The sequence below is a fragment of the Buteo buteo genome, chromosome 7, assembly GCF_964188355.1.
Source record: "Buteo buteo chromosome 7, bButBut1.hap1.1, whole genome shotgun sequence".
NCBI classification, from domain to species: Eukaryota; Metazoa; Chordata; class Aves; order Accipitriformes; family Accipitridae; genus Buteo; species Buteo buteo.
The window spans coordinates 22590151-22617330 of NC_134177.1; the positions used below are offsets into that span (position 1 = coordinate 22590151).

The 27180-nt window shown below is 39.7% G+C and overlaps 1 protein-coding gene across 1 annotated transcript in view; it reads left to right on the forward strand.

Annotated features, from left to right (window-relative positions):
* Window positions 1-1596: 1596 nt before the first annotated feature.
* SLC25A36 (solute carrier family 25 member 36) overlaps window positions 1597-27180 on the forward strand; it is a 33886-nt gene continuing 8302 nt past the window's right edge. Inside the window, exons 1-4 of the mRNA XM_075031887.1 lie at window positions 1597-1758; window positions 12092-12262; window positions 16918-16995; window positions 19777-19877. Coding sequence (XP_074887988.1) covers window positions 1718-1758; window positions 12092-12262; window positions 16918-16995; window positions 19777-19877 — 391 coding nt within the window. The 5' untranslated portion in view covers window positions 1597-1717. The remainder of the gene's footprint in view (window positions 1759-12091; window positions 12263-16917; window positions 16996-19776; window positions 19878-27180) is intronic.

The window sequence follows — 27180 nt, forward strand, 5'->3', positions numbered from 1 at the left end:
TTTGGAAGAATTTTGTATTTATTACGTGGACATTCATGACAATTTAACTAGTCACTTATTTGCTTTCAGGTGCTTGGATTTTCAAAATGTTGACTTGGATAAGGTTTATACATGTGATGTTAAGAATTTTCTTGCGTCACAGTATTTATTTTCCCTTACCCATCTATTTTTGAAGAAACACAAGACAAAAGTCATCCAGTGAGTCATGATTCTCACATCAGAAACACTCCCAAGGAGTTAACATTTGGGTGACTCTTTGGGTAGATGCATGGCTTCAGTGGCTTTGTGCGAGAAATGCACTTACGCTGAATTTCACGAATTTTATAAGTTTATTACAGAACAAAGGCAAACAGCGCTGGGCACATGGTCAAAGCCAGAGGCGTGCTGGTTATACCCGAACTCGCCTTTTTATACACTGTGCTCATAGTGTTTCCAAGGGGTTATTTTAATATTTCAGGTATCTATTAACATAACTTCACCAGAGCACCCCCACTTGCGTGCGTCTCTTGTGGTTTGGAGGGACCTTCGGGGATCTGCAAGGGATGAAGTCAATAGTATTCCTCTGGTTGCACTTTTCACCCTGTCGTTTTCCTCCAGTCGCACTTTTCAGTATTTTCACGTTAAACTTCTGTTTTTCCTTTGTTCTTCTTGTATCTTTCATGTCAAGTAATCTTTGACCCCCCAAATGCTGTTCTCATGCTAACAAATCACCCCTTATCTTCTTACTTGTGTTCTCAGTTTCACTCATCCTTGAGTCCATGTCTGTTTTTCTGTGTTTTCACAAATCTATCTACACATCCGTTAACTACTTGAGTTACTAGATGTCTTATCTCATCAGAAGAAACTATATATTCTGCTTGTGCCCATTTATTGCCTACAAACTATAAAATATAATTGATGCCTGGAATATATGAACTACATATTTCCCACATTAAGGCCTAATTTCGTGGCAGTGAGGCAAACATCCTTTATGGATGTAGCTTATGCAGTAGTTAGGCAAATTTCACTGGTCTCACTTTGCGAAAGCCAATATGCATTTCATGCTGAGGATATGACCTATAATGCAAAAACTAAGGCCACTGCACGCCTTGCTGACACCACTGCTTTCGGGCGCTGAAGGCCCAGGGATCGTTTTTCACGTCCCTCTTCCCGTTTTCCGCAGCTGCCGCACGTGACCTTCCCTCAGGGCCAGCCCGCGCCTCAGGCGGGGACCCGCGGCTGCGGGCCCCAGCGCGCTCCCCGCGCACACCGCCGGAAAGGAGGGAAAAGGGAGCGGAGACCCCCAAGAGAGGCGTTTACAGCAGGGACGCCGGAGGGGAGGGCAGGGCAGGGCAGGGCCGGGCCGGGCCCGGCCCCTCACAACCACCCCACGCGCTTACAGCTGCCGCCTCGAGTCAGCCACTAATAGCCTCCTCGCTCAGCTTATGAGGCGGAGCGCGGCGGTGACGTCTCACCCCTCCAGCCAATGGCGAACTCTGCTTACTGGGGGGGGGGGCGTTGCATATTCATGAGGAAGGCCCCCACGCGCGGCGGTTGCCGCAGCGGCTCCGAGCGGGAGGCGGAGCGAAGCCGCCGGCCTGCCCCCCCCCCCTCCCCCCGCAGGAAGCCGCGCGGCCGCGGTGCGTATTTATGCTGAGCCCCGCAAGGAGCGGCTCGGTCGAGCGCGGGGCGGAAGCGCCCGGCAGCCCTCCTTCCCGCCCGGGCGCAGGCGACGAGAATGAGCCAGAGAGACACCCTGGTGCATCTCTTCGCTGGCGGGTAGGTGAAGCCGCCGTCCGGCGGGGGAGCGGGCGCGGTACCGATCCTGGCCCTTCCGCGCGGGCTGTCAGGTGGGGCCGGCCGCCCCCCCACCCCCCCCCCCTTCTTCTCCTAGGCTCTGCCGCCCCAGCAGAGCGGGACGTGTGGTGGGCGCCGCCCTGCGCCCCGTCCCCCGGAAATGGCTCCTGCGGGGTTTTCCCGGACCCCCTCCCGGCGGCTGCGGGGCTCCTCCCCCGCTGCTGAGCCCGCCGGCCCCGGCCTGGCGTAGGAGGTGGGCGGGCGCGCTGTTGCGGCGGCCGGGGGCTCGGCCGCGGCCTGGAGCGGCTGCCCGGTGGCGTCGCGGGGGCCCTGCGGAGGGGGCGGGAGGGCTGCGCAGGCGCTGCGAAGCGCTGCCGCCCCTCCTCTGTGCCTGGGGGGGGGGAGAGGGGGTCCCCGCCGTGGGGAGGGGGCCGCTGAGGCGGGGGGCGGTAGGCCGCGCCGAGGTGCTCCAGGCGCGCCGCTTACCGCCCGGCACCCTGAGGCCCTTCCCGGGCCTGCCCCGGGCCGGTTGCGCGCGTTTGGGCCCAGGCTTGTGCGGCGCTCCGGCCGCCCGGTCAGGCGGCCCTGGCCCTCGCTGGGAGCCTGGGCGCGCCGCCGGCGTGCGGTGCCTGTCAGGCCCGGCCCCGGGTGTTGCGTTTTGTCACGGGGAACGTGCGGGTGGTAGGTGGGCCCTTGGGGGAAGCGGGCTTGAAGGTTTCCCCTAAAAATAACCCCTTCACTCTGATCGCCATTCCAGGAGTTTGTCCATTGTCTGGCGTTTCCACGGAGAAACACGCTGAGCCCCCTCTGCGTGGACTCCCCCACCGCATTGGAGAGGCTGCCCAAACATGCCGCCGTGTGTGTTGCTTGAATGCATTTCAACGCTCTCCTGTGTACTGCTTTTAGGTGTGGGGCTTGACGTGGTCATGCAGCTTTCCGCCCACGAAGAAGAAATCAGAGGGACGAATATAGCTAGACATGAAGATGTGGCCCATGTAGCCTTGGTTAGGTTTGAGGTAACTCTTGTACCTTTGCAGGTGTTAGTCTCCCTTCATCTTTTTAAGCTTTGTAATGCTCCGGATGTATGCGGTTACACAGCTTGTGGCCCCTCCAGGGATAGAGTGGGAGGAGCACCTAGTTTAAAAGAGAAAGTTGGAGATCCTGTTTGGCTTAAGTGTGTTTGGGTGGTGAGCGTGGCTGTGCCGAAGTGGGAGAAGTGGCAGACTGAGAACATGGTTTGCATCCCATGAGAGAGCTTGAAGCTTAGATTTCCATTTGTGTTCCTTCGTGACAAAATTAACTCACTGCCTCTGGACTGAGGTGTTTGAGGTGGAAAAATAATAGTGTTTCCTTTGAGCAGGTCTGGGTGAGTTTGCAGTGTTATGCACCTGACTTAGAGTTTATGTGGGTGCTTCTTCACCCCCCTAATTTTTGGCACTCAAATATTTAAGAGGAGAGTGATTGTGCAGCTGGAGGCCCAAGATGTAGTAGTGTGTACTCTTCCTTCAGACTTCACATCCTTGTAAATGTTCAGAAAAACAGTAGGAGTGCTGCCTTATTGTAGTGCTTTAACTCAGTAGCTCTGCACAGGGGAGATTACTGTGCAGAATCATGGGTAATGGTAGAGAAGGTTTATAAACTTGAAACTTAAGATGGGATGAAGATTGCTCAGCTCAACTTGTTCATTCCTATTTTTTGCAGAGGAGTCTGGTCTACAGTTAGCTGCTGGCCAGTTGGGTCAAGGGTTATACTGTGAGGAAAAGGCTGAATGACGTTCCCTCATGTGCCAGCCACACATTTCCTGTAACTTAGTTCAGCAAAGCTATCGGTGTATATTTGTCACATTTAGCAGTAGAAAAGTTATTCAGTGTCATCTCCTGACTTCTTTGTGAGCATGGTGAACTACAGATCTCCTGAGTGATCTTTAATCTTCAGTGAAACTTTAAGAAAAAGGAAGGAAGCTTTTTCCTGTAGTTTTCACTAGAGACTATATGGAAATAACAGGACTATCTCAATCTGCTGGCCTTTTTTTGTAATGTCTAAGTTCAGTCTTCAATTTCTGCTTTCTGTAATGAAATTGTAACTGATGACATTGCTGTTTTAGTAATGTAGGTGGGGCTATCCTGGGGTTTTTCTGTAGCTGCCTAGGTTGTTTCATGACCAATTCAACAACTGTCTGCAATGCTTCTGGGCCATTACAGGTTTATGTTGGAAGTTAGTTTTATATTTATAGTATTTTTTTCCCCTCATTCCTTTTTTCCTATCTCTGCATCCTTATCCCTTTCCAACAGGTTTGGTAGACTCTTAGAAGTGCTGGCCACTGGGGCAGTGATGGTGAGGGAATTACTCAGCAGTTACTACTTGTTTTGTTTTTTCTAAAATAATTCTTAGTCAAGTAGTTCCGTTTTTAAGAATCCCATCTGTGTTTAATAACTGCATGTTAATTGTAAATACAAACAATATTTTGCCAAAGAAATACTAAGTCTAAAAAGAAACAATTTAGTACTCATTTTGGAATAGCTTTAATGAATTCAATGATGGTGTGAGAAACTACAAGTGGTGCATTTTTTTCTAGAAAAGAAAGCTTATTGAATGATTTTGCTGGATTAGTTCATGCATTAGCCAATACAACAGCAAAGTACTACTTCATTTACATGAAACCCCTCCCTGCACATACTACTTTGACCTCCTTGACTTTTTTAAATAGGATATTCTCTGAAGTTCTATATGTAAAAATAACAGCAGTTGCATTTAGAAGCAGAAAATGCATAGCATGAGAAGAGCATCACACTTACAGGAAATGAGGTAGAAAAAGGAAGAATTCCTTTTGAATAAAAAGTTACTAACTTTTAAGAACACATTCCTTAAAGTAGTTTTAACTGATAGAATTTGTAAGCAATTGGTTCTATGCAGTAACTTTGCTGTCCTAAGCATAGTTTTCTAGGCTGTATTCAAAACTGCCACTGTGCACTCTGTACTGAAGAGTAAGTGCAGAGAACATACCTGAATGGATTGATAGTGTACCTGGAGTTTAGTTTCATGCTGTGACACATTTGAAATCACTTACTTAGCTCATATTTTGTCATGATACCCCTATTTGTCAGGTTCTCTTTCCACAAACCATAGTTACCACAGCTCCATTTGCTAGTAGTATCTTGACCTTGTGGGAGCAGGATCTAGCTGGACACCTGTAGTGTTGGATCATGATACAAAATTGTGTTTCAGGTGAAACGCCTGGGGTTTTTTTGGTTTTGTTTGGTTTTTTTTTCTTCTGAGCTGCTTGGTTGCATTGCTCAAAACTCCTCTGTTTTAGGAATCAAACTGTAGATTTTTTTGTGTATTTTCTGTTTTTCCATCTCCTGCTCAAATAGCAGCTGTTGTCACTGTAGACAGCATGTTGGTAGTATAAACTCAGGTGCTTTTATTCCAAACCAAGAAGAAATCAATTGAACATTCTGCATCCTTAAATTACAAAGTCTTGTGATTGAAATGTAGACTTTAGATGAACGTTTTAGCTCAAGTATGTAAATTACACACTTTTCTAGTTATTACATGCTTTTCTAGTTATTGGACTACTTAAAACAACAAAAAAGTAATAGAAAGACCTTAATGTTTTGCTTTATAGGGAAGATTAATATGTTGTGGATGTACCTGCTTGCAGTCATAATTGGTACATTGAATGAAAATTCAGGTGTTGGCTACAAAAATAATTTCCAGGTCTTCATGATTTATTTTTCATTTCTAGAAAGCTTATGACAGTAATTCTGTACCGTACAAACTTCCATTAGGGCATGGGAACTTGCCTGGGCTTTGGTCCCTCAGTGGAGGAGGGACCGGTGTGGGTTAGTGCTTTTCTGAGTTCGTGGTTGGACGGTCTCAGGTTTACTTCTTAATTCTTTCTTTACTCTTGGTGTTTCTTGCAGAAAGTTGGCTGTTCTCTAATATGTGAGGGAGTCCAGGGGAGAGTCTCTTGTTTGTTTGTCCTGATTATAGAACTGTCTCAAACTGATCTGTAATGTAAATCACTCTGTCTGTCAGAGGTTCTTGGCAAATCCCTGCAGTGGCTGAAATAGTTCAGATTCAGAAAATATATGCAAGATAAATGTTTGAATTCTTCAGAAAGATCAGATACTGTTGAAATGTATGAAGTAAAAGTGAAAGACCCCTGGATTTTTTTGATTTAAGAAGATATTAATGAATAATGTAGCAGGTAGTTGGGTGACAGGGACTTTTTTTACTCCTTTTCAGAAAATAGCCACTTGAGCCATAACTGAGCTGCTAAGCTCTTGGACTCCCCTCTACCCTAAAATGCATTCCTGCCATAACCCTGGATGTCTTTCAGAATGAGTTCTTCCTGTTGTAAGGCATAGAAGAAGGTTAGTACTTTCCTTTCCAAACTTCAGGTTATTTTTTGTGTTCAGATACTCTTCTATGCAGAATAAGACAGTGTTTGTTTAAAGCACTGAGTAGCTTCGGTTTTGCTTGGGTTTTGTTCCATGAGGTTACCAAATTGCATGAAACCCACTGTCAGTACTTGAGAAACTGTGAAGCTGGTGTGTTTCTCATATTTCCTTCTAGATGACTGATGTTTTCAGCTGTTTTTACTTAATATAAATGTTGTTGTAAATATTTATTTACCCTGGTTCTTAATAGAAGTTATGTGGTACATGTTGATGATTGTTTTGGACAGTGGGACCCAGTGATGCTTGTTCCCCTTGTGGTGTTTTTCCTGTTTTCACTTGTAGACTTTTGTATGTCAGCACATCAGGGGAATTTTATTTTTATGCTGTTAATTAGAAATAGCAATTAGTATTAATAGCGATTAGTATTTTTAGTTCAAGGATGTTAGCTTAATTTACGCTTTCTAAGTTTTGGCAACAAACCCATAATTGGTGAATAAGGGGGCTAGGGGTTTCTGGTGGCCAGTACTTGTAGTTGTCTTATTAATGCTAAAGATGGAAAGGTGTATAATGTACAAGTTTAGCAGTGTAATAACAGGAGAACCCTGAAAATTCAGGATTAATGAGACACATTCTTGCTGTTTCTGAAAGTTGTACTTGCTACAGCCTTTAAATGCTCTCAAAAGAGGGATGTGGTAAACTTCATATCCAAACTTGCAACTTCATCTGTTGATACGGAAGACACTCGTGTTAGAAGACAGCTTTATGAAATTTTTGATACATTTGGCACCTAAATTTCCAGTAAGTGGTGAAGAGATTAGAAGGAGTTCTGTTTGGGTTGGATTTTGTTTCTTTTGACAGAATTTTGAGCTCAATTTTCTTGCTGTTTCTCTTGGCAGCCAGTATTTGGATGGAACTTTCATTTTCATACAAGAAAGAAACAGCTGGTAAAATACATGAATGAATGAATGTAGACCCAAGATAACAGGGTCGAGGTTATCTTTGAGTCTTTGAGGCTGTGGTTACAAATACTGTGAAAGGTAAATCTGAGGCTAGTGCTATGCGGCCTCATCTTTTATTTTTATAAATTACATAATTATCTGAAGGAATAAAAAAATTCTTCCACTGACAGTTTCAATTCTAGGTCAGCTGATGCCGGTTTTGGGAATATTAATGTGCTTTGGAGCATTTATAGGCAGTCCAGTGGCTGAAGTTGAGACTCTAACCCATGCTGGAGCTGTCTTTGCTTTTACTCGCAGGGATGTAAGGTAACAGTAGAAGATAGTCAACTACTCTGGACAAAGGCAGTGATTCCTTAGCAGATACCCTCAACTTGCAATAAGATAAGAAGGCTTTCTTTTGCAACCATCTCTGGAAATAGACCCTGGGATTTGAATGCCAAACAGGATTAGGTTTTTGAAGCATGTGCATATTTCTTTCCTTGCAGTGTCTCACAAATAGTACGGGTTTATCTGGGGAAAATAGTTGTCAGTAGTGTGTCTGTGTTGCTAGCAGAGTTTAAAGGCCAAATAGTTCCAGGTTTGTTTCTATTAATCTGGTAAGGTGATGGATTTCTAAATGCACATTAAGGATCAAATTAAATGTTGGGTTTTTTTATGGGTGCTCTCTGGAATAAGCTGCAGTTTAGGAGAGCATTGCCATCTTCCTACATTCTTCTGTACAAGAGATGTCAAGTAGACAACTGTTCTTAGTTTTGCTGTTTTAAGTTTGTCACAATCCTGCAAGTTAGACGATAACTACTTGTCCCTATATCTGTTTCACCGAGTGCAATGTCTCTTGTGCCTTGTACGGTTTAAGCTACAGATTTAATTCTCTGACTTGACTGTGTTAATAGTAGTGGGATTTTAATCTTCCTTTTTTACCTGTGTATTTATTTTTGTGGATTTACCTACTGATCTTTGCTCTTCTGCCCTTCAGATTACTTGGGACCTACAGGTGGATTCTCATACCCTTGTATGATCAGGTGTTTCTGATGAAAGTCAGCTTTGCAAGTTTTTCTTATACTTGGCAAAGCTGAAAAATGCTTGTAGTAAACATTGATTAGAGGCAAATGTCAGATTTAGGATAGGTAAGATGAGCAAGTGGTCTTCTGAACAGCATTCATTAGAAACTGCTGTAAATGTTCACACGGAGGAGTGTTTCGGGTTTTGCCCTTCTTCCAGTTTATACTCTGTCAGCAGGAGTGTATTTGCTTATCTACTTGTTCTCACACATCACATTTGTTGGAGCCTAGTATATGACTGGAGATGCTGAAGCCCAGTGTGGTGTTAGGTAGTAGAAACTTCTTAAGTAGTTTACAAAATCCCACCTATGTTACTGAGGAGAAGAAATCCAGTGATTTTCTAACTCTTAAAAAATATTTTTTGAAACTGTGCTACTGCCTAATTTGTCTTAAACCACAAACTAAAAAAAACTCCCCTTAATTTGAGCTGATGAGGAGGGTAGCAGGAAGGGTGGCAGCAGTCTAGAACACTTTTGCTAAGCTGGAGCTGGTGACTGGCTGTTAATGGCCTGCCAGGACTTGGAGCACAAAGAAGTAGCTGTTTCACAGTATTTCTAGTGTGTTAAATAAACAAGGCTGGAAATATTTCTAAGTAAAATACACTGTCATTGATGCTGGTGACAGAAGAGCTGGCATGCTGCAGAAGTTGCTTATTTGTACAGGGTGCATAGTTATTGAGTTCATTTAGTGGTTCAGTTCAAACTCAGTGGATCTTGTGACTACTGAGCAAGGTCTGTTTCCTCAACATTTGGGGACTTTTTCTTCTACTCTTTAATTCCAGATGCTTTCTTTATTATATGGAGCTTTTTGAGGGCTAGGAGAGTGAGGTATTACATTTTGACAGAAGTAGAAATTGGGTATTTTGCAAAGACTTGTTTGTAAGCAATACAGAACCACATAGCACTATAAAACTCTTCTGCTTTCCTCATTTATAAGTAGCAATTTGAGATCTTGAAGATAGGGGACAGAGGAGAATTAAACAGAAGTTTAATCCAAACTATCAATAGTTAGTGGCAAACATTCAAAATATTCTCAGGTTCAGTTGAGACATCTTAAACTCTTTAAAGAAGAAGAAAACCCAACAAAAAAACCTCCAAGAAGTACCCAACAACACAACAGTAAGAAACTGCCAAGAGAGCTGATTATTTGAAATGACTTGAATGACAGAATGTGGTGCAGGTAAAGGATGCACAGTTCTTAAAGGGAGGCACGTGATCTGCTACTTCCTTATGCATGTAAAAATAGTGCTGGCTGCTGTTACATCAGCTGGTTATCACTGAACAATGCTTGATGTAGGCAGACATAAAAAGAATGAGCATTGAGTAGCTGTGTGTTTGCCCTCTTCCCTAGTAGTCTAGTAATCCATTGCTGAATGAAGTATTTCTAACCCATCCACAGTGAATGTCTGATAGCAGTGCTGTTGCAGTCAGGCATCCCTTGTGGTGATTTGGGTGTGGTGCAGGGAGCATGCAGGATACAAGCTCCAGGTCAGCATTAATCTTCAACTTTGAAAATTTTTCCAGTGTGACATAGCTGTGGAGCCAGTAGTGTTAAAGGTTTCAAATTCCAAGCCCTGTTGAAGAATGCAGCCCAAGTTTTTTCCTCCTCCTTTCTTCCCTCTTCCATAGTATTTATCTCATTAATATAAACCATACCACGTGCTTTCTCTTGCTATTACTGTTGCTTGAAAACAAGTCCTCATGTGACCTGTCCAAAATCAAATGCAGAAAGATCTTAAAGGGAGTAGGCTTGAGGGGATCAGAAACAGAGGGCTTGCAAGAAAGGAAATAAACTCTAAAGCTGAATTGCTATATTGCGTGCACAGTCACATTACCATACAGCAGTATCTGCTACTGAACTGCAGGAAGCACAGTAACTTGCTGTTTATCTTGAAGATGCTCAAGCTCTAAAGCTCCATATCAAGTTGGTTTTCAGCGTTCGCCTACCTGTGGTTCTCATGCATTCATGTCATGAATGTTAACATGTTACAGGCTCCTACTGCTTCCAGTGCTGGCTAAAATAAATATTACCGCATCTAGTCTCTTCATGCAACTCTTATTTTAAAAAGTCTATCTATAGCTTACCATTAGAAGAGTAAACATGCTACTCTAAAAGCGTTATCAGTCTGTTACTGCATGTGTGCAGTGTACACTGGAAGACTGTCTTCCATCTTCTGTGAGAACACTTTTTTCCAGACTGACAAAGAAACTTGATTTTTTCCTCAGTTAAAACTTGGAAGAGAGTAGACTACAGTCTAATGTTGGTGTTAGGGGTGGAACAAGATGCCATTAGGCTTAGTAATAGGAAATCTCTAGGTCACTAGGTTTAAATGGAACATTAAGTGAACATCATCAAACATTATCCTACTTTGCAGGTGTTTGGTATTGTCACTTCAGACAAACAGGTTAGTTTTTTATGATGCAGTGCTGTGCTAACAACTACCATTATTTCTGGTGTTCTCTGCAGTAGAAGAATGAACAGACTAAAAACTGCCTTCCCATGAAAGTTTATAGGAGATCTTGAGTCTTAGATATTATTTCTAATTTGTACTGAACTCTCCTTTGCATTTTGGAAGACATTATTTAAAAAATACTACTAAACAAGTCTTACAGATTTTTAAAGGTTTCAGGGGTGTTTGAGCCTCTCATGTTACAACAAAACAGCTGGTGACTATCTTGTCAGAATCAAACACTAGTTATTGCATCAGAGAAGTGAATGCTGGGCCCTTTGAATTTAGTACCAATTGTATTTGTGTGTTAGTGGGTTTCAGACTGATTTGTTAGTAGCATTAATTAACACCCTAATTTAAATCTAGGTTTGGTTTTTTTAGGGTTTGTTTTCCCTTTTATTTTTTTAAAGGGGCATATAGTGTCTTGGTCATAGTTTTAAGAAGGGTATTTGGCAAAGTTAAGAATACTGATCTCAGAAAAGGTTCAAGGGAAGCGCTTTTTGTAATGGTAATGTCAAGGAATTTGGGGTTGTCTTTGGAATCAGAATTTGTGGATTTGATATTTTTCCCTCAGAGGCTGTATATGATCATAGTTAAACAGATAAGAGTGTAGATATTAATAAGTGGATTATGAAGCACCAGAAGAATCCTCTAAGCAGAGATGCTAAAAGGCAGTATGTTCTTGGCTCTGTTCTGCTCTAGCAGAATGGGAGTAACTCCAGTGTCAGCACAAGTTATGCACAGCTTGCCTTGGCTTGTTTACAGAAACGAGTGGCAGACTGAAGCAAAATCTGCTAGTCTTCACCTGGTTAGCCACTTAAAGCTCTTTTGTCTTCCCAGGTTCTACTCTACAGTATTCTGTACTCAGAATCTACTCTGTCTTGCTGTAATGAGCAGAACTCAGGAAACACTTGAAATTGTTGCTTTCGTGGTACAATACCCAAAATACAAATGGAGTTCTGAAGATGTCTTCATAAGTATTTTAATTTTATTAAATTGCCACACCGCAGGTTTTACATGTAGTCCTGTGTGCATAGTGCATAAATCTTTTCTACCTTTAAGGAATTTTGGCACCTTGTTTGTGGTCAGGAGCGCACTAAACATTCAAAAAGTTAAAATTTACCATAAGAAGTTAAACATTTCAGATACTGAGCTAATTTCCAGAACTGATTTGAACAGCATGTACTGAAGACTGTACACCTTTGCTACTTTGGGAAACTATATTTTTGTCTGTTTAAGTTTTCTCTCCCAAGTTGTGGGGTTAAACTGATTTAACAGTTTCCTTGCCTTAAAGGGCAAATAACTGCAGCATTGTCACGCATGTTCCAGTTGTTTCTTCACCTTTTGCAATTTGACTGTGTTGAGTATAATGTTAATTATATGTGAATGTATCCTTCAGTTTCTTTGCAGTTAAGAATGTGATGATCCTATTTCTTTTTGCAGATGTGGAGGTACTGTTGGTGCAATTCTGACATGTCCACTGGAAGTTGTGAAAACACGATTGCAGTCCTCCTCTGTCACTCTCTACATCTCTGAAGTCCATCTCAATGCTGTGAATGGTGCTAGCATCAACAGAGTAACTAGAATTTCTCCTGGACCTCTCCATTGTTTGAAGTGAGTGTACATGTTACTGGGTTTTTCATTCATTTGGGGGAGGGAGGAAGAGAGGTGTGTTGGATGAATCTGTATGAAGGATTCAGGCTCTTATGTCTGTCATGATGCTACCATGAAATGACTTCCCATATTTTGCCTTTTAACTGTAATTGTTTCACGTTCCACTTTTCCATATGTCCTTCATACTTGAGTTTGTACCTTGAATTAGCCAGAACATGTATACTCTGCACAATTCACAGCTCCAAACTACATCCACAAAACTCACTTGGAGCACTGTAACACTTAAGTGCCAGACTCTATTTTCATCCTAAAAAGGTGTTAGTATAAGACTCTTTAAACTGTTTAGTGTCCGAATTGTAGATGTTGCTGAATATGGAGGCAAAAAGCCCTATGAAAGTTAACTCAGTTTCTCTTAGTCCCTCTCAACTTTCACCACTCCATACCCTTCCTACCTTTTGGTATCTTCTGTTGGATGTGTGACTAGTAACAGTTTTTTAGAGCTAGTAAGAGATAGGTAAGGTCAGATTTTGCCATGATCTGGGATGTTTTGATTGTGTAGCACCTCACTAAATGGGGACTGCCTTTCCTCTCCTTGCCACCAGTGCTTGTGATGTTCAGTAGCCAGCAGGAAAGTTGTATGGCCACAGTTAGACTGCTAGTAAAGACCACAGGCAGGGTTCACTTCACTCTGGGAGACTCAAGCTAGCCAGTTGTAGGGAGGCACCTTCAGTATTTGGGAATGAGCGGGGTTTTCCTCCAGAAAGAACCTGCTACTTCTCTTTGCATTAGAAAGAATTTGATAAGACTCAGACCAGCTCTCTTCTATCCCCAGTTAATCAGTGAGAAGTAGTTTGTAGAGAGCCCCTTCTGGCAGTTGCAGTGTAGGATTTAGGCTTAATCTGGTTAGAGGATAGGATTTGCTTAAATGGAGGTTGTACCCAAATAGCTCCTTGAATGGAATATAGTTCTTACTGTGGAAGTTCTGATTTGGAGCCTTCTTACATGTAAGAGTTTGATGGGTGAACGTGATTGGAATAGGTATGTGGGAAGGAAGGGCTCAGATTGTGACAAGGAAGGAGACTTCCATCCAAAACACTTGTCTTATTGGCTTCTCTTAATGGAAGTTGAGCCCTTCAGCTTCTTCCCTGAATGTTAGGTTATGAATTTATCTTCTGTTTAGAAATGTATCTGAATGAATACCAGGATGAACAGATGTTTGTTTCACGCCACTGCTAGAAGCCTGCTATGCTTTAAACCCATCCCTAAAACCTAAAATAACTTGGTCTTCTCGGGAAGCAAATTCAGACTGAGGTAGAGGTAGTCCATAATGAACTTCATTGGTAGGGCTTGTTTGTTTTTGTTTTTTTAAATCTGCTTCTTAGACCTGTTGTTTGTTTATCTGTGATACAAGAATGTGTATCTTCTGCTTTTGTTCTTTGCTTAGAGGTGTTTTCTTCCAGGTTAGTATCAAACAACTGATATGCCAAGTAACTTTTCTGGGTTTCAAGGTCTTTAAATAGCAGTAAATATAAAAAAATCCCTAATGACATGGCAATGGATTGTGACAATAAAATATGTAGGTGTAGGACATAATCATTCTTGGTTAAGGGACTAGGGCTGTTTAATGGGGAAATCAAACTGCATCCCTCTTGTCACTCTCATGCTTTTACTGTCACTTGATATTTTCTGACTCATAGGTGTCAGGGTTTGGTTGTCTCTTCTCATATCAAACTCAGTACAGTGTTCCAAGGCTTACAATACTCAGTCTAAAAGCAGGGTGAATCAGGCAAATGATGTCAGAATTTCAGTTAACTGATGGTTGTGGAATCACTTCTGCATCTTAAGCATCAACAGAGGTGATTTCGAAGGCATCTCTGTCAGGAAACAAACTCAGAACTGGGGTACAGGTGACTGCATTCTCTGGCAACAAAAGCGAATTCCCTTATTCTTAAATATCTGTGGTGTATATCATATTGCAAATGCCTCTAATCTTGTTGAGTTTAAACCTGAGGTCTTGATGATGGAAATCTGACTGGCCTCCCAATGCAGGCTTCCCCATGTGACACAAGCAGGTCAGCTAAGGCCATGTGGAGCATTTGTGCTGCTTTTCCAACCATGGATTTACCATTTAGTGCTTTCAATAAACAGTGCAGGCACTGGGATCTGCTCTTTAATGCAAAAAGTTTGTGTCTTATTTTCAGTGTAGGCTCTGGAATTCCTCCAGCTGGTGTCTGTGAATGCACAAGAGCGTCAGTAACTACCACCATTATAATCCTGTCTGCTGCAACTTTTCTGTAACTCTTTGTTGCTCTGTCAAGTCTTGGGACACTGTAGATCCAGAAGAAACAAATAGACCTGATACACTTCACTCCTAAGTTTCTCTTAAGACACTGAGGTTCCTGCTGCTTTGTATACATGCATGTGTTATATGTGCAACACGTGATGTTGTGGTGGTAGTGATTTTTAACTAGTGTTCAAAGTGGATGCAGATCATGTTAATTGTGTTCAGCTTTGCTGTAATCTGATGCTGTGCCCATGCTGAGCTCTGGGATATGGTAAGACTTTTTAAATAATTTCTTCTGAAAGTGTTAGAAATGCTTTTAGGGTGAGACATGTCTAAGTAATTTGTGTTTCCGAAGTGCTTTTGAGTATGTGTTCAATACTCCAATTATTGCTGTGGAGCAATGCTACCCACATAGTGAAATCATATCTAATTGTTATGGACGCAAAGCTAAGATGTTGCTGGACATGTTATATGCCAGCATTCCCAAATAGTGATGGTAATTGTGCAAAACCACAATTTTATTTTTGCTTACTGGAAAAAAAAATGCAAACTTTCAGTTTGATGTAGTAGCAGAACTGTGGTGAATCAGCTGCTGGAAATCAGAATAGGTTTGGAATCTCCTTCAGTGCTATAGATGGCTTTCATGTGTTTGGATAGTAAATTCCAAACAAAATAACCATTTATACAAGGGTAGTTTGCTTTGAGTAATTGACTTGTTGTTAACCTGTGTGTGTCTCTGAAGAAGAAATATACAGAACTATTTGTATGTATTGGCTGGTGTTTCTAAATCAATAAGCACAGAGTTCTGTTTTGCAACATCTAGTGAAGTAGTTAAGAATTAACTTTAAATCTGATTCTAAAGCAATTGCTAGAGCAATTTGCAGTGATGGGATGCATAGTCCTTGTTTCTCCTCCCATGTCCTACCATACTTTTTAAAATACCATATCTGATTAGCATCTAGATTGTTGGACAGATTGATCTTACTAAAACTGAATATTTATTAGTGGATATCCCCTTACTGTGCCAGTGTACCTTGCTGCATAATGGTTTTCCACTCTTTCTAAAAACCACAGTTACATGGGATAGATATTACAAACACTTAAGTGCTAGTAATGCCTCTTTTTGAGGTCTCAATTCACTGCTCGTATCCCTATGTTTCTCTGTAAATCCCACAGAGATGGAAGGTGACACCCCCCTGCCACCCAAGGAGTCTTTCCAGAGTTGTGTTTATAGTGGACCTGTTACCACAAGATGTTAGGGCTGTGCTGTCGCTGGGACTCTTTGCACAGGTTACACTCCTTTTTCAGTTAATCTCAAACTTAGTGAGTTACCTTGCATGGGGAGGTAAGGATTGTCTTTTGTAGAATGAGTTGAAGAGAAGCCACTGGCTCCACAGCCCAGCAGTAGTGCTTGGGTAGGAGCACACAGGCAACACTTCAGAACTGGTATCCCTGCCAGCCTCAAGGAAGGGCAACTTTCTCACATTGGAGGTTTCTATTTCCTTTTACTGTAGGCAAAATAATCACTCTATTGCACAGAAATAATAAAGCTGAGAATGGGTTCTTAGTTGAATGCTTAGTGGATTTAAATCATTTATGGGGATGGGGAAGGCAGGACCTTGAATCTGAAAGGCTGCTTTCCTCTAACTTCTCACTGTAACTTCATGTAGTGTACTGTTAGGAGTCTTGTAGAATCAAAGCAGGGTAGCACATGCAAAGCCATGTTGAGGTGTCTGTCATTTTAAGAAGAGTAGATAATAAGTTGTGAAAGATGTCCCTGGCTGGGCATGATAAGCAGTAGAGCTAACATCTTCCTGAGCTGCTCTCAGAAGGCATAAGACTTGCTGTAACTGAACTTTCATAAGTCTCTCTCCTATCTTCCTCTCTTGTCCTTCACCCCCTGTCCCTCCCACCCCAAAAAGTTCCCAAACATTGGGAGCTAAAGGATGATGAAAGAAATGTAGAATAGAATCAAATATTTTTGTCGCCTGAACAATCTACAACCTACAGGAATGTGAACATTTGCATGCTTAGTATTTTCTCCCTGATAAAAGGACACTTTCTTTAACTTCATAGTGACAGATAACTCCATGTATGTATGTGTTCCTATCTTTGAGGAAAGTCTGTACTGACATCATAAGGCTTTACTTACGCATTTAGTTCCTAGATTCCTATGGCATGTCAAGCAATAATAGAATTTTATTTTATGCTGATTCTAGGAAGTGTCTAATCTTTTGTGGTTAGGATTGCATTGTGAGTTATTGTGCAAGTTTTACACAGAGTAAAGCTTAAAATGATGTAGTTATGGTGGTCAGTGCATTCCTTCATTTTAATGTGAATGTTATAGTATTGTCACTTTTTTGTTTTCTAGGATGATCTTGCAAAAGGAAGGTCCTCGTTCTCTATTTAGAGGGCTGGGTCCTAATTTAGTAGGTGTTGCTCCTTCCAGGTAAGTGCAAACATGTATGGTAAATGAAATAATTTTGATGAAACTTAGGTTGCTCTACATTAAGGGATTTAAGGTTTATTTGAAGTGAATTTTGTCTCTGCAGCTGTAAATACTTAATAGCAAATAACCTTTGGTTCCTGGGGTAATATAGTTGTCTGAGAAATTGAGCCACTTGTGAATGCCACAGCTCCAGTCCCACATCGTTGCACCAACTGTCTCAGCATTTACTACCCTATATACTATTATAATAGTATTTACTATTGTGTACTATCCCTTATGCAGAGCTATGTCCAGTTAAGAAGGAAGATGCTTAAGTGAGTTGCGTATGTAAACAGGAAGTTTGTACCTTTGAAAATACAAAGGTAGATTTAGCTGTCAGTTAATCCATCATCTTCAGGAAGCAGTTGTATGGTTGTAGCCTCAAAGCACTGGGTCTTTTTTCCTGAATTCTGATGAAACACAGACTACTGTCCCCTTGCAGTAGGAAGCCTGTTCTGAAACTTCAAAAAGGGCAGTAGGAAGCCTGTTCTGAAACTTCAAAAAGGGTAAGACTTGGTAGGATGACACACTTACCAGTTGTCCCAGAGAAAGCAGATCTAGTAGCGGGCTGGACTCCAAAGGGTACTGGGGCAGTGTCAGGGAGTGCAGTGGACAAGGATGTAAATTTGATCTAATTGGCAGTGGTGTTGCTGCTGTCAGTTGCTCTGCCTCAGCACAAGTGCTCTAGCTATTTGGCTGGTGCTGGCAGTCAGAGTGAGGTGCAGATTATGCCAGAGTTTGAATTGATCCTTACATACAAGTGTTAGCCTAAGTTCAGTCCAAAAATAGGAGAATACGTAAGGAAGAGTATGGAAACAAAGCTGTGTAAGACTAATATAACTACTTAATTCTGGATGAGGCTATAGTTGTTTTCTGGCCCATTTTTACTCTATTCTGTTTGAGAAGAGTCTTTATGCAGAGGGAATATATTCCACAAAGGTTTTATTCTTGCCTTGACTTAGTGCCCTGCTTTCCTTTTTTTTCTTTCATTTTGGTCTGAAGAGGAGATGTTCCTGTCTCCTGCACACCCAGCTGGAGAGTATCTTAACTTTTCTGGTTTAAGGTCTTTAGATGCTTCTGGAAAATTTTATTAAATTGGACTTTCCATTCAGCATTGATCTATCTTCTATGTAGATCTGAAAGATGAGGTGTTCTGTAGACCCTCTGCATGAATAAGAGAAAAACATAATTCAGGAATTGGACTACTTTTATTTTAGCACATTTTTTTAAAGAATTAGGAATAGCTGAGGTATTTTCTGATCACTAACTTAGCATTGCTATTTGGAGAAGCTGAGGTAAGTCCAGTAGCTTTCTTTGTCTTGACATGTGTGGAGTATCAGCACTTCCTAAGCTGAAGAGCCTGTGCTTTTGTTTGATGGTTCAGTCTGGCCTGAATGTTCAACATTGCTGTTCAAAAAGTAATATCAATTTTTATACAGCAATGGATTCCGTTTTATACATGACTATCCTCAGTGGAAAGTATCCTCAATTGCAAGTCAATTTTATGTTACGTTTTCTAATTCCCTTCCCTTCTTCCCCCAGGTGAAATACTTTGCTTGTTCCCTACCCCCAAATGTCAACTTGATAAAATGTGTGAAGTCTTATAAATAAGCACATCCTCATTCCCCATGAGCAGACTCGGTCTTCATCCAGTACTTCATTTCAATTAAGCATTAGCTAAGTGGATTTAACAGCAGCTCTTTGTTTAAACAAGCTGTAGAGAAGCGTGTTTCATAACACATCCAGTATACTTAACTGAGTTCAGATTCTGTTTTAGAAGTTACACCCATGAAACAAGCACTTCATCTTTTTTATAATAAAGAAAAACATGTTTGCACAGTTAATGAGGTTAATGTTCTGTTCATGAAAAATTGCATGTTCATTTTTTCTCTTGTAGAGGGGTGTCTGAGTTTAAATAAAAAATGAGTTACAACCTTAAATGGGAGTTTTAAATATGCTTAAAGTAAGTTTCTTAGCTTTAATGAGCGAAAACAAGCATTTTCCATAATGTATTGCATTGGCATGCTGACTTTTATGTCTAGCTTTGTTTTGATACCATCCCAGTCTTGACTGTAGTACAAGTTTTCAAATTTTTTTGTAGTTCATTCAAAGAAATAAATCTGTGTCTATTCTAAATACAGAACTAAAGAAACAAAATGTGGATCCCAGCTTTGCAGCTGTTCTAGCATTTAAAATATAAATACTTATAACTACAAGTTATTAATACTTGCATCTTAAATGCTAGAATAATATTATAAATATTTAAGTGTGCTGTTTGTTTTTTTTAAAAAAAAAGATACATACTTGCTAGTTCTCTTGAAATTGTAATGCTGTTGAAATGAGTTTAGGTCAATTAGAACAAATTTCATCTGTTGTTAAAGAAATACAGAATACTGTAACTTCAGTTCTCAGTTTAGCAGTATTTTGCTTCTGTGGCTAAACTTCCTGGAGTCACAAAAATCACTGCCATATTTCTAATTATCTGTCCTTCTCCTCACTAGTTGTTAATTGGAGCTGTTGTGGAAGAAAAAGTTGTAAAGTATGATTTTTTTTGTTGTTGTTGTTCTTTTCCATTCCTAGAATAGTCCCACTACTTTGCAAGAGTTACTCCTTGAGTAGTTTTTTTACTGAGGAAGTAAGACTTGAACCAAGATCATCGTAAGTTAGTGAAGTTAGTGGCACTGCTCATAAGGGTATCGACGCGGAAAATGTAGCATAACTTGGATTTTGTTCTAATTTTAGAGCGATATATTTTGCTGCTTACTCAAACTGCAAGGAAAAGTTGAACAGTATTTTCAATCCAGATTCTACCCAGGTACACATGATTTCAGCTGGTGTGGCAGGTAAGGATCTGTAACTTTTTAGCTTAATTCTAGAGTCGTATCTACAAATGAGAGGTGGCAATAAATGTGGAAAAACAAAACCAAAACAGAAAATATTCAGTGATTGAATGATTATGTTTTTTGTAGTGGTTACCTCTGGCTTCTCATTAAACAAGCAATCTGGAGAATATGTGCATAAAACTTTGCACTTACTGTTAATAAAGATCTTTGTGTGTGTGTGAATAGTCTTTTCTAGGAAAACTTGCATGCTTGCTTTTTCAGTTGTAAATTTGTGAAATGTAAAATGAATACTTTCAAAACAGTAACTCTTTGCTCTGCAAGCTGTAAACATTGTTTGCACTGAACTCTGGTTTAATGTTTTTTGATGTATTTTTTTTACCATTACTTTCTGTTACAGCTTTGTATATCTGACTTATTTTTGTCTTTTTGAAATATACCTACAGATATTTGTATAAATTACACGTAACACTCTCTCTTCCTTTGTTCAAATACCAGTCTGTGTGAAGTTTGCTCTACCACTAAAGTGATGTAGAAGAGCGGATTTCCATAGTTTTCATATATTTTCATCTCTGGAAATAAATTCCTATTTTGAATCTGCAGTGTAACCTTGGTATATTTTAGCAGCTACCAATATTTATGGCTTGATTTGTATGTTCTGTGCTTTGGGATCATTAACAAGGAGAGTTAAAGGCAACTGAGCTCAGTTATGATCATGGACTTGTGCTGGGGAGATCAAAACTTGGGCTGGCAACACTTTACCTATTGTTGCCTGTGTCCTTCCTACACAAAAACTAATTTTCAGAAGTTTGTTTTTCTGTATAGGTCAGACACTTCACAGATGAATTCTGACAATTTTATGGTAGCCTGTTGAAGTTTCTAATTCCTGTCAAATTTTACGACCAGTGTATATAATGTGAATACTAGCAATCTGGAATGGACTACTGAAGGTGATGTCAGAATAGTGAATAGGATTGGTTTTCTATTTAATACTTGCTAATAATCTGATACAACGGAATTGTTACATAGCATAGAAAATTTAAGTGATATTAGCTTTATACTTAAATGACACACTAATGCTCATCTCTAGCACATGAAAAATGCGATGGCAGTTTTTAATCTCCTTAGAGATGTAAGGAGAGCTGTTTTATCTTAAATGAGCAAAATAAAGTTCAGATGATGCAGTATTTTTTATTCACCTGGAAATGCATGTTTTGTTTGTAGGTGAACAGCATGGGGAATGGGATGGAAGGGGATTTCATGAAAAGTTCATCCTAATCAGTTAGTTAATCCAGGAAAAATGAATTGTCTTCAGCTCTTTGTCAAGGGGATAAAATGTCTTTAAATATGTGGTGGTGTGTGCATGTGAAGTATAGGTAATAGAAACAAGTTTATCCTCAGTTGAAGACAAGTTGCGTAACTCATGCAGTGCTGCAGACAAACCAAGGTTCAGAGTGTTCCTTATCTTTGGAAGTTACTGCCTTCATTCTGTAATGAAAAGAACATTTATGGAGATGTGCTGTAGTGATTTTTTCCCAAGTGCTTGCAGACACAGACCATAGTTTGTCAAGGAGTTCTGTATCTGCTTAGCTTGCTTCCCTTCAGAAGGTTGGTATTTACGCATTTTACTTAGGACTGCAGGAGACTGGGGTGAATGGATTTGAGCCTTAATTGCTGTTCACCTGTTTTACATTTGTATACAAGTTTTAATATTGAACAACTTCTGTGGTTGTCATCTTTCTCATACTTAACCTAGTTCTGCAGTTTTATTTCTAAACCATATAGCCAATGAAACTGAATGCCTAGTGCAGGTTCAACACTACAGGTCAAGCCTTTTTTCTTTCTTGAAATGTCTTGGCATTGTATACTACAGACATTCTTTGGAAGGCCTTTAAAAGAAGGTTCTTTACAAACAATTTCTTGATACTCAGTACTGGTGGTATTCTGATTTATATGAAAAGGACTGTAGTTAAAATTAACAGTGCTTTCTTGGGAACGTGCTAACCTTGTTTTTGTAATTCTAATAGATTTCAGAAAATGCACTTAAACCAGCTATTAACAGTTTTACCTGCAAGGTTTGTATTGCTGTATGATGCAAATCAACTTAAGGAAATGGCAAAATAACAGGGGCAAGATTGAATGTGAGCTCTTAATTGGTTGACTTTAAACAGGTTAACACAGAAGATCACTGTAATATTTGCTTTAGAACTTAAAATTTCAAAATTGACAAGGTGGATAAACACTTCTAAAAATTAGTGGAAAATAATAAGTATTGGTTTTTTCTTTTGCAGCCGCCATTGGTTTCAGTAAGGAATTGAGTAACTCAGTCTTAAATGAGGGGGGGTGTTTGTTTTTTTATATGACCTTTCTGTTACATGAAGGCTTCTAATACATAATGAGCATGAGGTGGTGTTTGCACTTATAAAACTTTTCCTGTAGGTTGCAAAATACACTAATGATGCAAAAATACAATTTCTAACAAATCTGTAACTGTTTTATGAAAGTACTGTAAGTAATTAACTTTAGTCAACTTTAAATACTGTTTACTTGTCTCATGTTAATACATAAGTATTTCAGGCTAGACTGATGTAATTGTTAAATAAGGATTGTTTTATGCACATGGCATTTTTGGGTGTGAGAAGCTGAGGTATGGTATTTTAAGCATTTTTTGGTTTAGGCCTGATTCTTCCTTCTCAAGATAAAACATACATTTTTGGGTTTTAAGATTCTTTTAGTAAGTCTGTTTTATCCCAAGGAGGGTGAATTGTGCTACGTACTAGTAACTGATGCCTTATGCAATTAGAAATGAATGTTTTTCTCTTGCTGTGTGCTAGCTTCCAGCATATAATTCACGTCACCTTCATACCTAAAATATCTGTGTATTGACATGAAGAAGTACTTGGCAATCTTTTTTTTTTGCTTATTACTTGTCATATCACATGGTTCTCTTTTTGCAAACTTGGACAGTGAATATATATGAAGCATTAGAGCGTTTGCTTGTGTGAAGATAGTTTATCTCTGTAAATTTCAAAGTTAGGCTAAATTCTCAGATTCACTATAAACTCTGTCTTCTCATTGTGCTTACTCAACCTCTTGTCACAGAGAATAAAAACTGAATGAGATACTTGATTCCTATATGGCTTTCTGATTTGCCTTTTTAAAGATTCATAGCCTCATTCAGACAACATGGTTGAAATCTGCAAAACAACTTTGCCTTGTATGCTACTGCTGTTCTTTCTAGAACTCTACTGGCAAACCAACCCAAATATAGATTTTATTTATTAAAAAAAAAAATTCGGACCACTGTGTTACTTCCAGAGATACCATACTTTTGTAACTTTTTAGTAGTATGTACACAGTTACTTAATACCAAATAAAATGCGTATTTAGTTTATTGATTACTGATATTAGAAAGTTTGATTTCATAAGGCATCTATCTTGCTTTTTCAGTCCTAAGACAAGGCTAGCTTTTTTGAATGATATTTGGGAGGGAGTGGGGAGGGAGGAGGGTTTACTTGTACATTTGATATATAGGTAAGTATTTGGAGAGATAAAATTGAACTGCTGCAAATGAGCAGAAATTTCAGTACTCAGTGCATTTTACACAACTATTTTAGTATCTGTGGCCTGTTCTGATTATTTTTTCTTTCTTTTTTCCTAAACTTTTACCTGAAAACAGTTAGATCTCACAATAACTAATTCACAAATCCTTCCAATGGGATTCGATTTGTACACATGTGTCTGATGAGGTCACTGCTTGTTGTTATGATACAGAAAAGCCTGTGTCTATTTTAGGCATTTACTGTACATTTCTCCCGTGAAAAGAGTGAGATCGTGTCATCTCATGCTCCCCATCCGCAGGTCACTTCCTGCAGAAATATGGACTAACTTAAACCTCGTGAGTACTGAACTGAGCGTCTCTTGCAGCCTCTAGTGTAAGAACCACACATTGGGTTTGTAATATCTATTAAATAAACAAAATAAGGGGAATTCACTTTCATTATCTTGAACTCAGATGATGTACATTGTGCAAAGACATCACTTCTTAACTCTGTTAAGAGTTATTTTTTCTGTACAGTTCAGGGAAAGGTGGAAAATACCTTTCACTGATAGCTGCTACTTTACTTAGCTCTGGCTAGTTGAAAGTCCCTACTGGGTTAAACAAGGCCTCTTGGGTTTTTTTCAGTATCCCAGAGCTGCCTTTAAAATGCTGCAGCTGATACTCTGTGTTGTCACATTATTTCAAAGACCTCTTTTCTTTTTCTTTTTTAATATGTATATAATCTCCTTTCTGTCTCTTTCTGTTTTCTCTTTTGGTTTGTTTTTATTTTACTACTTTGGATTTTTAATTCAGCATTCCATATTCACATGTGTCTGTTATCAATTACATTGGCTTATAGATTAAAAAAAAAAACAACACAACCCCCTAACCTTTGAAATATGATGCATAATAGGAATACCTGGGATCTTACCTGTCAGTAGCTGGTATAGCTGAGAAGGTAGATTGAGATAATTCTTTCCATCTGAAACCAGGATACGATTTCATAGAAAATAAAACCTAGAAAAGTAAAGAAGTTTCTGGTATTGCCAAATTGATCTACACTTCTAATGAATCTGGAATCTTTCTTGAGGATACAACACATTATAATGCTTTACAATGCTTATCAAAGTTCACTGAGACTTCGAAAAAGAAAAAAAGAAAAAGGAAACAATTGATAGAGCTTCATAGTAGTTGTTGAAAGCCCCCTACCTTTATTTTTTTAACAAGTACTTTTGCTACAGATTTTCTGCATTTAAAAAGAAAAGCTTGTCTTACCAAAGATTCCAAATGATATATTTCATATTTTGGAGTGCTTTCTTGGGTGTCAGCATCACTTAACTCTTTATTTTTCTTCTTCCACCAACTGTATTTACTACCTTACCTATAAGAATTGAGCTGTAGTTGTTTCATCTTGAAACCTGAATTATGGAAGGCTCTTTGATTTGAAAGCTTTGGTTCAGTTTTAAACTGAAAGAGGGTAGATTTACATTAGATATTAGGAAGAAATTCCTCTACTGTGAGGTTGGTGAGACAATGGAACAGGTTGCCCAGAGAAGTTGTGGATGCCCCATCCCTGGAAGCGTTCAAGGCCAGGTTGGATGGGGCTTTGAGCAACCTGGTCTAGTGGAAGATATCCCTGCCCATGGCAGGGGGCTTGGAACTAGATGATCTTTAAGGTGCCTTCCAACCCAGACCATTCTGTGATTCTGTGAACTGTCATGCAATTTAGGCTTATGACAACCCTAGGGAAAAAATTGGCTATGCTGCTAAGCATCTGACCCTACTGTTATGGGTGCTACGCTTAAATGTTTTAGAGTGACTCAGGGAGTACAAGTTTGGACAGAGTAGGCTGTGTCCTGTGCCAACCACCCTTCACTGGCAATTTCCGATATACTCTTCCCAGCCTGCCTAGAAGTATCAGGCTGCTGCTGTGGGTGAATACAGTCACTACTGCCACTCAGACACTGCCTCTGATCTCACCTAGGTGTTTCCTTTTCTAGATATAGGATCTATAGAGACTGGGGTTTGGGGGTTGAATGGGAAGGAGAAAGGGCCGAGTGGATAATGCTCTAACGTACAGTCTAGCAGTAACAAAATTCCAAAGCATGCAACTTAAATAGGAACACAAGATTTTTTTTTTTGGTCTTGTTCAGTTGTAATTAAGAACTAATTTTGTTCTTTAGAGAGAAGTCTTTCCTGGAAAATTTATTGGTAGGGGAAGATAGTCATTTTCCCCACCTTATTTCAAAGCTTTTGTTGCAGTCCTGTGCATTCCTAGTGCCCTTCACTGCACTATAGATGTGGAAAGATTCTGATTTGAAGTAAAAGAAAATTAAAGCTTTCTTAGTGCTAGTATAAAGAAATAAAAAATGCAAGAACAATGTTTCCATTCAGTTTAGTTCAACCCAGGGTCAAGTGCTCTTGGAATCAGTGGAGTTTCTATGGCATTAAGTGACAGATCAGAAGGGCTCTGGCTAGTTGACCTACAGAACCTTTTTTGCAGATGCAGTATGTTTTAAAAACATCCCATGCCTTGTTATGGCAGAGTAGTTCCCTGATGCTTTGAGTTTTTACTTAATTATTTACCTACAAGAAATGCAGATACAAAACACTTTTGGCTTATTAGGATTTCCCTCCATTGTATGAAGGGCTATATATGTACCTAGAGAAGAACATGAGTAATGTATTGGGAAAAAAGCCAACCCCAAACCTTTAGTACCTACCCCAGGAAGTTAGTTAAGAGGTTTGAGTCAGTTTAAAAATCTATTTAATTAAAAGATTAAACTGAAATCTCTAACATGTTTTTTACTTTGGTGTAGAAATATAGCTAAATCTTAGTAGCTGCTAAACCTTGTAGTTTGTCTTTAAAACTGTAACTGAAACTCATACTGACCTATTTAAGATTTGAGGGTGGGGATAGAAGAAACCTTAAAACAGTTAAGATCCCCTGGCATTTCTCCGAGAATTGCAGTCATTTGTGTGCAATGTAAACCTAGATTGTGATTGAACAGAAGTAACATGTATGCAAGCAGTTCTGCTAAATATATATACATAAGCTGTTAATGATCTTGATAAACAAGCTAGTCGATAGCCTGTTCGTTGTATACAAGTATTGTGCACCAAATATGCACTGAACAAGGTAACTATTTGTTGCTTTCCCACAACCCTAGTCCATTCCCTTGCAGGAGGGTAGCATGTCTTTGTAGTAATATACAAGTGTCACTTAGAAAGCAAGTGTCTAAATTTATCATCTCTTGCCTGGCCATGTTCCAGCTCTTCCCTTTTTCTCTTCTCCCCTGCAGACATGACACCTCATTAATGGTGCATGTATGGTTTTACAACTGTAGATAGTTTTTTTATTTTATTTTTTTTCAGAGCTGCCTTTCACTCTGCTCTTTTCCTCTCCACAGTTGTGCAGAAGTAAGAGTGATTCTTACTTCTTTTTTTTAATTTGTTTCCTTTTCTCTTTTTCTTCCTTTTCTTTTTCTTTAGTGGACTGAAAATCAAAGCTTTAACCCTTAGCCCTTATGCAAGCCTGAATAGTTGCTGTCTGTCTGGGTAGTTAGAAGTCATACTATTTACTTTAACAATTTAAACACTCATGCTTGTAAAAGTATTCCTAGGCCAACCAACAATCTCTGCTTTGAATACTAAATAAAACATTAGCACTCAGATTTAACTGTTCTTTATAGTTCAGTATTAAAAGGTCTCTTAACTTACAGTAATACATACCTTTTAACTGCACCAAAAGTAGTATTTATTCAG